The sequence below is a fragment of the Trachypithecus francoisi genome, unplaced genomic scaffold (genome assembly GCF_009764315.1).
Source record: "Trachypithecus francoisi isolate TF-2019V2 unplaced genomic scaffold, Tfra_2.0 Lachesis_group13, whole genome shotgun sequence".
Taxonomy (NCBI): domain Eukaryota; kingdom Metazoa; phylum Chordata; class Mammalia; order Primates; family Cercopithecidae; genus Trachypithecus; species Trachypithecus francoisi.
In genome coordinates, this window is record NW_022681458.1 from 54,999,103 (window position 1) to 55,015,063 (window position 15,961).

At 36.0% G+C, this 15,961-nt stretch overlaps 1 protein-coding gene across 1 annotated transcript in view; it reads right to left on the minus strand.

Moving 5' to 3' along the window:
* Nucleotides 1–15,961, minus strand: part of FAM171B (family with sequence similarity 171 member B) — a 72,030-nt gene that overhangs the window by 4,493 nt on the left and 51,576 nt on the right. The window contains exons 4-7 of the mRNA XM_033230928.1: nt 14,308–14,466; nt 10,374–10,544; nt 7,597–7,713; nt 209–332 (exon numbers count right to left, since the gene is read on the minus strand). Coding sequence (XP_033086819.1) covers nt 209–332; nt 7,597–7,713; nt 10,374–10,544; nt 14,308–14,466 — 571 coding nt within the window. The remainder of the gene's footprint in view (nt 1–208; nt 333–7,596; nt 7,714–10,373; nt 10,545–14,307; nt 14,467–15,961) is intronic.

A 15,961-nucleotide genomic window follows, 5' to 3' on the forward strand; every position in this document is an offset into this window, starting at 1 on the left:
ACAAATGGTTCATTTTTTAAAAATCACTCCACAATCTACACATCATATATGTGCAATGCTATTGTGAGATATGCAGATTAAAAATAAGAAAGGCTATATTGTAAGATTACATTTATTTCTACAAATAAACTTTTCAATGTACAGAATACACTGAAATGATACCATACCTTGATAATTTCTGTGTTTATAGCCATTAATATTTTCTTACCTGCAATAACAAAGTAGTACAGCAAAAAATCCAATGACAATGACTATTGTTCCTCCTAATATGGCTGTAAGAAATACTGTATGGTAGGCAGTTATGTCCTTGGAATCTTCATTTATACCTGAACCTACATGGTTCAATATAAACAAAGAGAAAATGTTATTTTAGATCAAATTCTCAACTATGTCACATGCTGGGTGAGGCACATTGAATAAGTATACACACTTTTATTTGTTTGCTCCCCTCCTATGACAGATTTCCCTATGGGTGAAGTAAACCTTCCCTATCCGTTGGCTTCATTGACTGACTCACTTTAACCAATGAAATGTGAGCATATTAAATAAGTTTGCATGGTATGGCTCTGCCCTCTTGCTCAAGCCTTCTAATATGTGAATAGCATATCCCAGAGAGCTTTCATTCCTTCAACCTGGCATCTAGAATGAGAGTATCTGTTGAACTGAATGAAGCCAAGTTCAACAGTGTAGCAGACAACCTGAAACACTCATGAAATGTAAGTAGCAAATAAGTGTTTGATATTGTTAGCCACCGAGACAGCAGGGTTGTTTATTACCGCAGCAGTGGCTATGACAGAAGATGCTGAGATGCTGCTATAGAAAGCTTAAAACATATGACATTGGCTTCCAGGCCAGGCAGTGAGAAAACTGTTTCAACAGGCAGTAAAACTGGTGATCCAAGTAACAAAAAAAGTTGGTAAAATAAACTGGGAGAAAATATTTTTAACTAATTTGAGCTTTGTACAAAGAGATTTTAAGATAGTAAATACAGCTGATAATCAACATTCTATTTTATTTAATCTTAAAAAATTTTAAAGACAAATTCAAAAAAAGGATTTACCAAAGCAAACAGGGGTATAAAGAAATAGAATCCAAAAATTCTAAGACTTGAAGGATTAAGAGTTGCATCTCCTTCTACCTGGGCTCTAGAGTAAATGGAGCACAACTGACCCACTATCCTCCTGCTATGAGAACATACATATAGGAATGGAATTGTGATAAGCTTTACTGCAGTAAAAGCTGACTAGGATGATTTCAACATAAAAATGAATGCTAGTGGTAAAAACATACATATAAGACCAATGGAACAGAACAGAGAACCTATAAATAAATCCATACATCTATAGTGAACTCATTTTCAATAAAGGTGCCAAGAACACATATTGGGGAAAGGACAGTCTCTTCAATACACAGTGCTGGGAAAACTGGATAGCCTTATGCAGAAGAATGAAACTAGACTCTTATCTCTTACTATATACAAAAATCAAATCAAAATAGAATAAAGACTTAAATCTAAGACCTCAAATTACGAAATCACCAAAAGAAAACACTGAGGAAACTCTCCAATAAATCTGGGCAAAGATTTATTGAGTAATATCCTGCAAGTACAGTCGACCAAAGCAAAAATGGGATAACATCAAAAGCTTCTGTAGAGCAAAACAAACAATCAACAAAGAGAAGAGACAACCCACAGAATGGGAGAAAATAATAACCAGAATATATAAGGAACTCAATTCAACAGGAAAAATTCTAATAATCCCATTAAAAAATGACCAAAAGACTTGAATAGAACACTTCCCAAAAAAAGACAAACAAATGGCAAACAGGTAAACGAAAAGAAGCTCGACATATTTGATCAGAGAACTGCAAATCAAAACTACTATAAGATCATCTTATCCCACCCAGTTCACATGACTTTTATCCAAAAGACAGGCAATAATGAATGCTGGTGAGGATGTAGAGAAAAGGGAACCCTCCGACACTGTTGGTGAGAATGTAAATTAATATAGTCACTATGGAGAACAATTAGGATGTTTCTCAAAAAAAAAAAAAAAAATAGAGCTACCATATGACCCATCAACCCCACTGCTAGATATATACCCAAAAGAAAAGAACTCAATATATCAAAGAGATATCAGCACTCCCATATTCATTGCAGCACTGTTCACAGTAGCCAAGATTTGGAAGTGACCTAAGTGTCTATCAACAGATGAATGGATAAAGGAAATGTGGCATATATACACAATGGAGTACTATTCAACCATAGAAAAGGATGTGATCCTGTCATCTGCAACAACATGAAAGGGAGTTTAGGACATTGTGTTAAGTGAAATAAGCCAGGCACAGAAAAATAGACTTTGCATGTTCTCATTCATCTGTGGGAGCTAAACACTAAAACAACTGGAAATTGAGGGTAGAATGATGGTTTACCAGAGGCTAGGAAGGGTGGTGTGGGGTTGGGGGAGAGTAGGGATGGTTAGTTAATTAGAATAAGATCTAGTATTTTGATAGTACAACAGAGTGAATACAGACAATAATTGTACATTTAAAAATAAAGAGTATAATTAAAACATAACAAAGAAATAAATGCTTGAGGTGATAAATACCCCATTTATGTTGATGTGATTATTATGCATGATTATTATGCATTGTATGCCTGTATTAAAATAGCTCATGTACCTGAGAAATATAAACACTTATTATGTACGCACAAATATAAAACATTTAAAAACGTGATAAAGATGAATGCTATTGGGCAGCTAATCTTGAGGTAATCTGCTTCAATATCACAGAGACTTCAATATCACAAAGCTCAAAAAGGTATATAATAAGTCTACTTATCAGTACCAATTATATTCTATTTTTTTATTTTTTATTTGAGACGGAGTCTCGCTCTGTCGCCCAGGCTGGAGTGCAGTGGCGCGATCTCGGCTCACTGCAAACTCCGCCTCCCGGGTTTACGCCATTCTTCTGCCTCAGCCTCCCGAGTAGCTGGGACTACAGGCGCCCGCCATCTCGCCCGGCTAGTTTTTTGTATTTTTTAGTAGAGATGGGGTTTCACCATGTTAGCCAGGATGGTCTCAATCTCCTGACCTCGTGATCCACCCATCTCGGCCTCCCAAAGTGCTGGGATTACAGGCTTGAGCCACCGCGCCCGGCCAGTACCAATTATATTCTAATATGTATTCAGGGAGATAGGGTAAGAAGAGTGAGTGGTGGGGCAACTAGTTTCTGGTCATCTTTACCATGAGAAAACATCCAGAATGAGGCTCCCACCTGTACTGAGGACACTGAAGAATTTGAGGGACCACCACCTCTTTAATTTTATCTTTCAAATTTTCCACTAAAGATTTGGAGAAACAGTATTGCAGTTATGCATGTAGACTTTAGAGCCAAAGTGTCTGAATTGGAACTCTCACCTCACCATTTATTTTTATGCAGTCTTGGGAAAGTTTCATTTCTTTTCTATCTACTTCCCCTATCTGCAGAGCAGTAACAGTTATTTAATCCTCAGCAGTTCACATGGGTTAGATATGAGTAAATACTTGTGAAACACTTAGACCAGTGCTTGGCTCACAATAAGCGCTCAGTTTATGTTATACCACACTATTGTTGAATGAAGCTTTAAGGTTATATTAAAACGGGCACTCTAATATTGGCCATAATTTCACAGATGGTGACTGATCTATCTTATTTAATAGACAAACAAGCACAACACTGTACGATACGAAATTTCGTCAAACATGAAATGACAGTAACTTTCTGCTATCTGTAGATTTGTATGGAGGGTTGGTTTGATTATAACTGGGCATAAATGAGTTTGTTTCCAGAATGGAATAATGCTAACAACTCCACAGGAATCCAACAAAACTCACATTTGGAAACAGGATGTTGACATATTGAGTTTGCCCCAAATCCTATACGTATGGCAGTAGCAAGAGAATGCATCTGTCTGTATGTGTGTGCATGCATGCCTAAAAGGAGTTAGGTAGGAAAGCGTTTTTTTCATTCAAGTATATTTAAAATGCACATTTAAAACACTTGCTTATTAAACTCTGTACTCAACCACTTACTCTCCTACAGCAATCTGAAAAATTAATCTCTTGCACTTAATATTTTTCCAAGGAATTCTAGAACTCTATTTAAACTTAAAAAACAAATTAACCACATTTATAACTAAAGAAGCCCTGCAAACACTAGCTCATCATAGGCACCATTTTGATTTTATAGTATTATATCTTAAAATGTTTAGGGACATTAGGAATTGTGTCATAATCAACATATATATATTTGGTCTCTGTCCCTAGTTTCTGGCACAGAGCTTCTAAAACACTTGGAATTTCCTGAGCAACAGGGGTTCTAGGAGTGTCTTTCTTTTGTTCTATTATGTGGTCTTTGACCCTGTTTCCTAACATAGAGCTCCTAAATCCCTTGGAATTTTCTGGGTGTTGGGAGTATCTTTTGTTCTAAGTTGACTCTGGACAGGCTCATGCTTGGGGGCTGGTGACCAACAAGCCATGCTTAGAAGCTTGTAGCTTTCAGCACCACCCCTCATACTCCGGGAGGGAGAATGGCTGGAGATTAAGTTAATAATTGATCATGCCTGCACGAGGAAGCCTCCATCAACATCAACAGTGTAGGGTGTGTAAAGCCTCTAGGTTGATAAACACATCCACGGACCAGAAGGGTGATATACCCCAACTCTATGGGGGAAAAAGCTCCTGTACACAGGACCATTGCCCTATGTACCTTTTCATCTGCTTTATTACAAGCTGTTAAGTGTAAATAAGTGTTCCCCTGATTTCTGTGAGCTATCATAGCAAATAATCAAACCTGAGGAGAGAATTGTGCAAACCCCCCATTTGAAGCCAAATCTGAGAACCTGCTGCTTGCAATGGGCACCTGAAATGGGGGCAGTCCTATGGGATTAAACCCTTAACCTGAGGGATCTGATGCTAACTAACGTCAGGATTGAACTGAATTACAGGATATAATCAACGTCCACTGAAAATTGGAGAATTGGTTGGTGTGTGGAAAGATCATGTGAAGACACCTTGAGAAAATGGCCATCTGGAAGCCAGGAAGAGACCTCACCAACCCTGACAGCACCTTGACCTTGGACAGTAGCCTCCAGACTGTGAGAACATAAATTTCTGTTAATAGCCAGTTACTACTCTGCAGTTATTTTGTTATGGCAGCCTGAGCAGACTAACACAATATCCAACTCTCCCAATGTAGAAACAAGAAAACTAATGCTCAGTTGGGTAAGTACCTATTTCAAGCTCACTCAGTTAATTATAGACAAAGTAAGGGCTATCATCAAGTTATCCATATTTCTAATGTAGTATTCCTTTGACTGATATGCTTGCAGAATAAATTCTTCAAAAGCATCACTAGAAGATCTCTAATTCAAACTAAACAAGAAGCCCCTACTTTTATTTTTGTACTCATCCAAACAACATCTTTTCCAACAAATAATCTGGAACAGAACTTCCACGTGGTTTTAGAAAATAATTTTGGCTTTTGTAATTCATAAAGCTATCTTATATAATTCAGTTATTTTAGATATATTTTTAGTGTAAGTACATTTCTCTATAAAACTCAAATGCTCCATAGGTTCTTTTTATTAAAAATGAAATGAGTTGTATGAAATTAGTTTTTCATCAATATTTCATTATAGTTGCAAATATAGAATGGGATAAGGCCAGACAGCTGGCAAGATTGTATGATATTTTGTATCATGAAAAGCAAAAGTAACCACCCTCTGGTTTCTGAATAAATAATCTTGTAAGCACTAAGTTCAAAGAGAAACAAAAAGAACATTTCTCGATTATATATGGCTACTTAGTCCCAGCTTCTCAAGAGGTTGAAGTGGGAGGATCCAGAGTTTGAGCCCAGCCTGAGCAGGCAACATAGCAAGACCCAATCAAAAAAGAAAATTCAAACTTGCCAACACAGAATGAAAATAAAAATCAAACTTGATTTTAAACACTAGAGAAAACCAATAGCCTTCAAAATAATAGACAGTCATAATAATGTTAGATGACAAAATGTTGCAGATAAACATATGTAAAATGTCATCCATGTTCTGGATCAGGGTAAGTACTAGGACTATCCCTAATCAGTATGAAATACCCAGGTAGCAACTACCCCTCAGCTGTGAGCCAAAACACTTGATAAACCAAAAGAATTATCTCTAATGCATGTATATCATAATCTTCAATCATGTATTCAACTTTCACTCTAAAATCTTCACTAAAATAACACTAAACGTTTTGCTTTATTTTTAATCTGTAAAAACACAAACCTACAAGAATAAAGGAAAATAAGCTATCATAATTGACTCATGAAAGCTGGTGGCAGGGAAAGCCAAGAAGCAATTTGATTTATGCCAACACATACCCAAAAGGCCCAGGAAGTGGTAGCAGGCTGACAGTACAACCGGTCTAGACTACTGCAGGTTAGAGAATTTTTCTTTTTTTCAAAATTTAATGGCTAAAATATGCAATGCTTGAATATTTTGAGGAATGTACACAACTTGAGATCAATGTAGGGTTTCCTGAGGTACAAATTACCTAATTTGACAACATGTTAAATATAAGGAAATGAAATTCTCATTTTTTCCTAGAATATGAACAGATCTTCCCTAGGGGACAATTCATGGTTTTGCTCCCCAGCCTCCATCTTCCTTCTGTTCAAAATGTCAGACCAATTTTCATCTAGTACAGGGGTGTCCAGTCTTTTGGCTGCCTTGGGCCACACATAAAATACATTAATGATAGCTCATGAGCTCAAAAAAAAATCACAAAACAAACTCAATGTCTTTAGGAAGTTTACAAATTTGTATTGGGTCTCATTCAAAGCTGTCCTAGGTTGCATACAGCCTGTGGGCTGGGAGTTGGACAAGCTTGATTTAATACATCCTCAGTCTTTTCTTGAATGATGGTGTCCGCAGACTTCCAAGAGCCCTTCCTCTCCTCCTCAATCCCCACCAAGTAACATATGTGCTCGTGACCCAAAAGTGGGCCACTGGGATGATCATTCTTCAGCCCTAGAATGATCAGGAACAGTATAAGGAAAATACTGGAAAGGGCTGGAAAGGGTTGGAGCCAGCCACCACACAGCAGCAACCTGGCAAAGGTTGTTAAGCAGGCTGCTAACTAGGCCATCTGGCACAGCAAGGAGTCCTACCTTTCAGCATGTGGTTCTTCAGCCTTCCCTGGGATCCTGTGAACTCCCTACTTCCTTCTAATATAGGATATTTTTAAATTACTCAAAATATTTTTCTGTTGCTTGCAACCAAAAGCTCTGATTTGGACAGAATTTATTCATAAAAAAAAAAGTAGACTAAGAAAATACTTGATTTGAACAAACTTCACTCTTCACAGATTCATCAGATATAACTGTAAGAGATCTTAGAGTTCATGGAGCTTAATCTTATACACATGAAAAAAAAAATGCTGAGATCAAGTTCCTATCCCATTGTCATATAGCTTGTAAGTGGCAGTGCTAAGAATAAAACTGAGGTCTGCTGCTATCAATTCCAGCAAGACTATTTGGATTATATGTTTTAATTACTTTCATTTTTTATAATACCTCTAGTTCCTGGAAGTGGAGCTGCTATCCAGTAGCCCAAATGTGGTGCATCATATGTCCAGATTAAATGATTGTTATGTTCCTTGACCATTCCCCGACCATGATTTACCCAAGCACCTAAAAAGGAAGGTATGTAAAAAATACCAGTTAGTTACAGTTATATATCTTAAGAACTGATGGTCATGCATAGAATATGTTATGGGACTTTTTCAAAGATTATGAAAACTGTGGCAATATATTATCATAGGCTAATATATATCACATCATATTATAATATAGTATATACTGTAATAGAATAATTTGGACGATTTGTCATGACCAAAAAACACTGTAAATAAACTAAGGATGGCCAGGTGTAGTGGCTCAAGCCGGTAATCCCAGAACTTTGGGAGGCCAAGGCACGTGGATCACAAGGTCAGGTGTTCAAGACCAGTCTGGCCAACATGGTGAAACCCCGTCTCCATTAAAAACACAAAAATTATCAATTTACGATACCTATTATTGTAATAGGTACTGAAATAAACTCACCTTAGAATTAGACCTTCAAATAACTGGATCACAAAACCTTAATCATGGAATTCATGAAAAACTCATCTATTAATTTTGTGAGTTTTAAAATTAAAAAGTACTAAATTTTCACATTTCTTGATATTAATATACGTTTTTGGCATACCAATTAAGAATTGTCATTCCAAAAAAATTCTCATTTTATATTAAAACAAAATAGTTATTTTAAAAAACCACAAAAATTAGCCAGGCATGGTGGTGCATGCCTGTAATCCCACATACTCAGGAGGCTGAGGCAGGAGAATCACTTGAGCCTGGGAGGTGGAGGCTGCAGTGAGCTGAGAGTGTGCCACTGCACTCCAGCCTGGGTGACAGAGCAAGACTCTGTCTCGAAAAAAGAAAATAATAAAATAAACGAAGGACATAGACATACTTAGAAAAATCATGACTCTCCAGATTCTATTTAAACTGTGCATATTAAGATAGCTCTTATCACCTGTTCTGATATTCTGATTAAATATACTGTTTTATGGCCTTAATTTTTTACTAAATATTGTTTTGGTCTAGTACTGTTGGTATTGTTCTTATAGAACTAGATCTTCTAAACTTTTAATAAATGTTACCTCATCCAGTAAAATTTGCTGTCAAAAGAAAAAAGAATTCAGTAAAACCTATACCTCTTATGAAGTTTTATTTATAAATAGCATAACAAAGCTATTTGAGTTTGGTGTATATTTGTATTATGGTTTATTGATTTATTATAGGGCATTATCTACAACATGTAAAAAAGTATTTTAATAAGGTAGAGAAACTTGAAAATGATGAGAATAATTTAATCTATTGCTTTTAAACAGTCCACAAGTGTTATATCAGTGATAAATCAATTCAAAAAATGTTGTCACTGAAAGGTACATTAGAGATAAATGCCTTGGCCAGAAAGAACAATCAGCAACCAGGACTCAAACAGCAGATATTCTTTCTTTAAGTGCCTTAACACAGCTTCCTCATTCAACAAATCAGGAAACTGAGGCCCAAATAAGTTAAATGGCTTATTCCAAATAGTACTGCTGGCAAACAGACTAGACTCCAAATCTTAGAGTTTTTAATCTAATGATTTCAGTAGCATACTATCATGGTTATATAGTTTCCACTCTTTCTTTAAAACATAGATACATTACTGCTTATATTCTATAGTGAAAATGTATGTGTTTTGGGGGTCTTATTACCCATATGAAATCCCATTTCAAGTCTCCTTTGAGGATCTATTGTGCCCTATTCTCCATCAACATGATCAGTTTAGGGTTCCACCCCAGCTTCAACATGTGACTTGAAGTCTAAATAAATCTGTGCATTCAATTTGCAGGTCACAAAGACAGGTTCTAAGATGGGCATGCAAACTCCACTCTACAACTACAGTGAGTCCAAGGGCTTCTGCTATATATAGCTCCTAAGAAAATCTCTGCACTGGCCTTCAACCTGGCAAAGTATAACATTAGAGCACCTACAGCCTTCTTGTCACTCTGAAGGGAAATCCTATCCTAGAAAGGTGCTAATACAGAGCAAACAGATGAGAGTGGAGGAGGACAGGAACCAAGCCCAAGCCCTGTGAAACTAACTAGACTGTACATGACTCCCCCAAGGAAGTCCTACCTCTAAACTTTTCAGCTGTGGGCTGATCATTTTCCTTTTTCTTTTCTTTCTTTCTTTTTTTGGTAACTCACACTCCTACCTTATTTACATGAGAACCCATGAACAAAACAAAGGGAAGCTGAGGATGAAAATATACATATATTTCCAGCTGCTATTTAGGAGGCAAAACCCAGAGAACAAAACTAGTATCTAAGGGGTTTCTTTGGAAAAACAATTACTCTTTCTATCTCTTAATAACATAATGTTATTTTTTTTCATGAAACTAGCATACATTTCCCAATTGCCTTAAACCATGCTTTTAGATAGGTATTATGAGTTTATCAAAACAAAAGCAAACTTCTAAGAAGAGAGATAATTAAAAAAAATTATTTCTACCTCAGAATGGTGGTGCTACAAAAAGGTAATGGAATGAATAAATAATGCTATTTTTTGACATGTGTATTCCCATCATTTCCCCAATAGTTGTATTATATTAAAGTGAGGTCAATTTTGGTCACTAACAAATACATTGGTGATGTTGCTGAAAAACTAGAGTTGTATCAAGTTCTAAGATAAAACAGCCAGTTAGTCGATTGACAAATATGCAAAATATTCAGAATATTTTAAGCTAGCTCACATACCTGTGTTCATATCAAATGTCCAAGCAGGTATGCGATCCCCTGCACTTACATCATTCAGACGTAGGAGAGGAAGAGAAGTCTGAATAGAGCCATTGACTTTTAGTTCTTTTCCTCCAGAATATATTTTCACACATATTGCAGCAAGAGGGGTCAATTCAATGTTTTCAAAACCTATAAAAGAGGACAGTTTATTAAAATCATATATAAACAGAAGTGGCAGTTACCTAATTATTATGGGTCTAAAATAAGTAGTTCCTCTATTTCACCAAGGGTTATCTATTTTAATATCAAATAGATATTGAATACACATTAAGGATTTTTAAAATGTAATTTTAAAATATTGTCTAAATATAGGCTATGCAATGTAACATAAATCAACATGAGCCTAAGTTATCTAAGCCATCTGATATGAGGGCACTAGAATCCAATTCAATATTTTTATAAATCTAAAAAGCAACAACCAAAAAAACCCTATCTCATTACAGAACCATACTCAAATAAAGGCTCCATCATACACCATCAATGCAGATGTGGATTTGAAATATCTGGCCCTCTCTTTTCCAAGACCATCTGTTTTAAGGAGAGCTAGAACCCACAGATCCAGCTGCACTTCTTACATAAAAAGCATTCAGATTAAAAGTACAATTTTTAATGGATAGGTTTGGCAATTAAACATGAAACAAAATCACTGTGATATTACTTGATAAAAATTATGTCTTAATATACTTGATTATTCATACAATTGAAAGAATATAAACTTAGATTTTAAATCTAATACTAGACTTCAAAGCTTGAAAAGTAGCAGAAAGGGAGATAACAGAATTGGTTATATTGTTTTGCCTAAGGTTTTAAAGAGTAAATTATACAATTTATAGTAAGGCTTCTTAAATATCAGGAACTATCTACAGATGTCTGTTACACTCTGGGCAGAGAGAGGGAGCAGAAAGTGCCTTTCTTTTGCTTTTGAAATATTAGCAATGCCAAACAAAGTTATAATATATACCAGTATATTTATGAATAAAATTATACATGTTAAAATTACAGTATTTCTACAAATAGATGGTGAAAGTATACTTTTTATCTATTTGCTTTTGGTCTACACTTTTGAATCTTTGGCTTCAAAACTAGAATTTTGTTCATTCATTTAACAAATATTTACGGAGTCCCTACCGGCACCATGCACTCATATGGGCCCCAAAGACACAGTAAATACATAATTTCTGATATTGTCTGCAATACTTTTTTCATAATTCCTATCAAATATCCTTTTTCCCCCCATGTATTTACTCCTCATCAGTTTTTTACCCCATCCAAATGTAAGTGCATGATAATCTAGAAAAGGAACATAATTAGGTGGTCAAGAAAGGCCTCCTGTCTGAGGAGGGCACATCTGGGCTGCAGCCAAATGGGAAGGACCTCCAAGAACTTTCCAGGCAGAATAAACAAATCCAAAGCCTCCAAATTAGAAGTGATCTTGGCAGGTGCAGGAAAGAAAGGTGGCCACAGGGCGAGAGGGCAGCAGGGGAGACAGGCAAGAGTGGAGGGCCTTGGCAGCCACAGAAAGAGTACTCGTTATCATGACTACTTATCATCTGGAATGGCTTCAACCGTCAGACAGGGCAAGTAGTGGCTTATTGAAAATTTTCAATTAAATATAAGAATTAACTGTAGTAAATTACCTGAAGGACTAATATTAAATGAGCAAAGCACTGCCACATATATTTTATAGGCTGGTATTGCTAGTAAGTCATCCACTGCAAGCACAAATCAAATGTTATACAAATTGTTAAGTAACTACATCAACCTATTCAGTAAAACCAGTTGGCTGGCTTTCTGAAGTACCTGCTTCAACCCCACCCTTCAGCTCTGTGCAGTCAGTGGCTTTACAAACTGTTGAAACCGGCACACCAGCATTTGAGATAAAGCCAATGGAGGAGAAAAGAATGGTGCAAGGGGAAAACGACTGATAAAAACAGTAAGAAGGAGAACAAAACTTTTATGAAAGAACATTTTTATCCTCACAGAACTCTAGAACTGCGGAATCTTAATAGAGTGACCACTAGCTGCATGTGGCTATTTAAATTAAGTTCCTCAGTGCACTGGTCATGTTTCAAGAGCACAACAGCCACATGTTGGACAGAGAAGAGTATTTCCATTTGGCAGCACTGCTCTTGAACTTTTTAAATGATAGCAGCATTCTCAGGATAATCCAAACTTTTAATGAATACTCTCAAAAGCAGTGTTGGGGGACAGAGTTCATTGTGACCCTTTTCCACTGGATCTAATGAGTCTTGGCCATGAACACCCTTCAGAGCCATGAGTTTCATTTGTGATAGTATGTACAGATACCATTCTAGTAAATGTTTTTATTTATAGTATGCTGTAAGTTACATCTGGAAAATCTTGGCAGATGTCTTAGTTTGGCTTCTCAAGAAGCAGACCCTGAGATAATAATTTGAGTGCAAATAGTTTATTTTGTAGGTAAGCCCAGGAAGCACCTAGCACTAAGAGAAGCATAATTCAGAAGGAAGGGAGCCAACACAGGATGTGTTAACAAGCAGGTTATCACTGGTAACTCCAGCTCAGTTCCACTAGGGACATACACTGGCTCAGAGTTGTCCTAGCCATACCAGCTCTTGTGTGTCATTGGTTGACAGCTTGCCCCATGTGACGGTCAAGTGTGCTTCCTGGAACCAAGGAATGCCCTCAGGCAGTCACAGATGTGTGCAGTAGGAAAAGCAGGTTTGTAACACAAGAATGAGCGTCATCTGGCTGGGGCACTGATAGCATCAACTACAGCAAGCAAAACAAAACAAAACAAAACTATCTAACCAAAATACTTATTTCCTGTTATCACTCATTGCTGGCTGTTCCTCAAATGAAACAAAATATCTGGAAAAAAAGATGAAACTATCAGAATTATAGACTGTTTGAGGTTATTTTAAACAGTGGATTTCCAGTTAGGTTACAATGAGTGGTGAAAATGGTAGAACACGCCTGTAATCCCAGCACGTTGGGAGGCTGAGGTGGGTGAATTGTTGAGCAGAGGAGTTCAAGACCAGCCGAGGCAACATGGCGAAACCCCATCTCTACAAAAAATAAAAAAATTGGCCGGGTGTGGTGGTGCACACCTGTAGTCCTAGCTACTTGGGAGGTTTAGGTAGGAAGATCACTTGAACCTGGGTGGTTAAGGCTGCAGTGAACCAAAATCATGCCACTGCACTCCAGCTTGGGAAACAGAGCAAGACCCTATCTCAAAAGAAAAAAAAAAATGGCGGAACAAGTATGGATATACAGAGGGAAATGATGTTTTTAAGGGGTTTATTTATGAATGTATTTTTAAATGTAAAATTCCATTGTTCCCCTTTTATATTATGACAGCCTTATAGAAATATGAGTGCTGTTGACTCTGAAATACATGTATTTTCAGTATTTATATTTTACACAGAGAAGAGCAAATATTTACAATAGCTTACTCCAATAAACTCTTACTCTATAAACTTTTTTATATCTCAATTATTGACACTTCTCATCAGTTGGATAAAAATGAATAGGTGGAATTATGAAAAAAATACTAACTGAATTTTAATTTTTAAATGTATTAAATTTTCAAAGCTATACAATAATCATAACTATTTTCTGTACCTTACCTGCTTTGGATCAAATAAAATTTAATAAATTTAAAAGAAATCAAAATTTCCATGCATTTGAAATAATGTATGCAGAGTTTTTCTTTCATTGAATAATATATATTTCATTGGATAAAGGGAATTTTTATTATATACATTTTAATAACTAGATTTATGTCTCAAGTGATGTGTATTATCCATAGCTTAAATATTGAATATTTAATAGCTATCTAAATAGCTAAACATTTGATGAAAGATTTGTGTACTAAAGTTTCTTATAACTATATTATGCAAAAAGATAATACCTGGTTTATTGAGAGTAATTCCAGTTGTATGCAGAAAATTGTCCACTTTCAAAAACTGTTGTAGAACTGTAAGATAGCCGGTAACGTTGCTTATATGATGGTTGTCAGGAAGTTTAATTAAGGCTTTTGAAAACTGAACACTTGGTTGAGATTTGGCATCTGGAATAAAGGAAACCTTATTAACAAAGAGATAAAGGCATGTTGACTATAGCAGCATTGGTCAGGATGTTTTACTTTAAAAAAAGCAATTATTATTATTGCTAAATATCATTAGCATCTTCTCATGTAATTATTTTAAATGCAGAACTAAGAAATTTTCCTTTCTTTAGATGACACATGGCACCTTTGCAACTGATTGATTCTGCTGCCCAGAATTTCCTCACCCTTTTCTTTCCACTCTGGGGAACCCCACACTGACCATTTTTAGCCCATGTGTTTCATTTGGGGTCTCATTTCTGTAACAGTAGTGGAGTTGATGGTGCATGCCAGAATGGGTTGAAACCAATTAAAAGCATCTCATTCTCTTGGCCACAGTGATTTGTTCAATGATAGGCCCTGTCCCAAGCACAGTTAATGAGATGTAATGTGTGTTTTGCTTGGACTGGATTTTATGTGAACAGGTATACATCCAGGAGTTGTAACAGCTATCTTGCAATAAAAAATGAAAGCTTGTTTAAAAATCGAGGCAGCATTCAAAGAGTGGAGAGTTGAGAAACTGAGAACCAGTTCTCAGTTATTTCTACTGAAGTCCTGATCGAGCCATGTCTAAAGTTTGTCCTATTCCTACACTTACCATCTGTAAGAGAAACAAAGAAATGCTTCTTTTGGGCTTAAGCTAGATTAAACTGGGTTTTCAGTAACTTGCAACAGAAAAGTGTCTCTGATGATATTCAGCCACATACTTAAGTGGGTAAGCTTCTCTATCAGTTAACTAACCATGCATTAAAAGTCTTTCAAATGCCAGGTACTTAATTTATAAATATCTCAGTAACTGAATTTTTCCTAAGTATAAATATCTCAGTATCTTCTAACATTATCTATCAAGTGAGAATTCAGTGACAATATTGATATTTCTGTAATCAACAGATTTTGAATTTAATAATTCAAAGATCAACTCTTACACCTGGAAATTATCAGAAACATCAGCTTTTGCTTTGAACTTTAGTAAGGTCACCGATGAAGACAGAAGCAATCAATTAAATGGACATCAGTTTTTAAAGAGCTGCATGACAATAAATGATAAATGAAACAATGTAAGACTTCTCAGTTTGTAGTTTTTGTGTGTCTGAAGCTAGAAAAAGTAATACCTGGAAAATAGTTAAGAAAAGTAACATAATTATATGCTTTTGTTTGGTTGTTGAGGATACAATCTAAAGCCTTCTGATCACTCACAGGTACTACCTATGACTTGCTCTTTTAAAATATGTGGCTTAATTCTTTTGAAGACCACATTTCTTAACAACTGAATACATGCACACTAAGCAAAATGTCTAGCTGAGCTTCTGTCAGGTTTTGTACATTCCTAAATGTTCTAATTTCTCCTTTGGCCATAAATACATAAACACACAGGCTTAATTTCCACTGTACAAACCTAATGAAACATTTTATGGAAGTTTAGCAGTAAGGATATGTATTTTTTACAGAAAGATTTAAC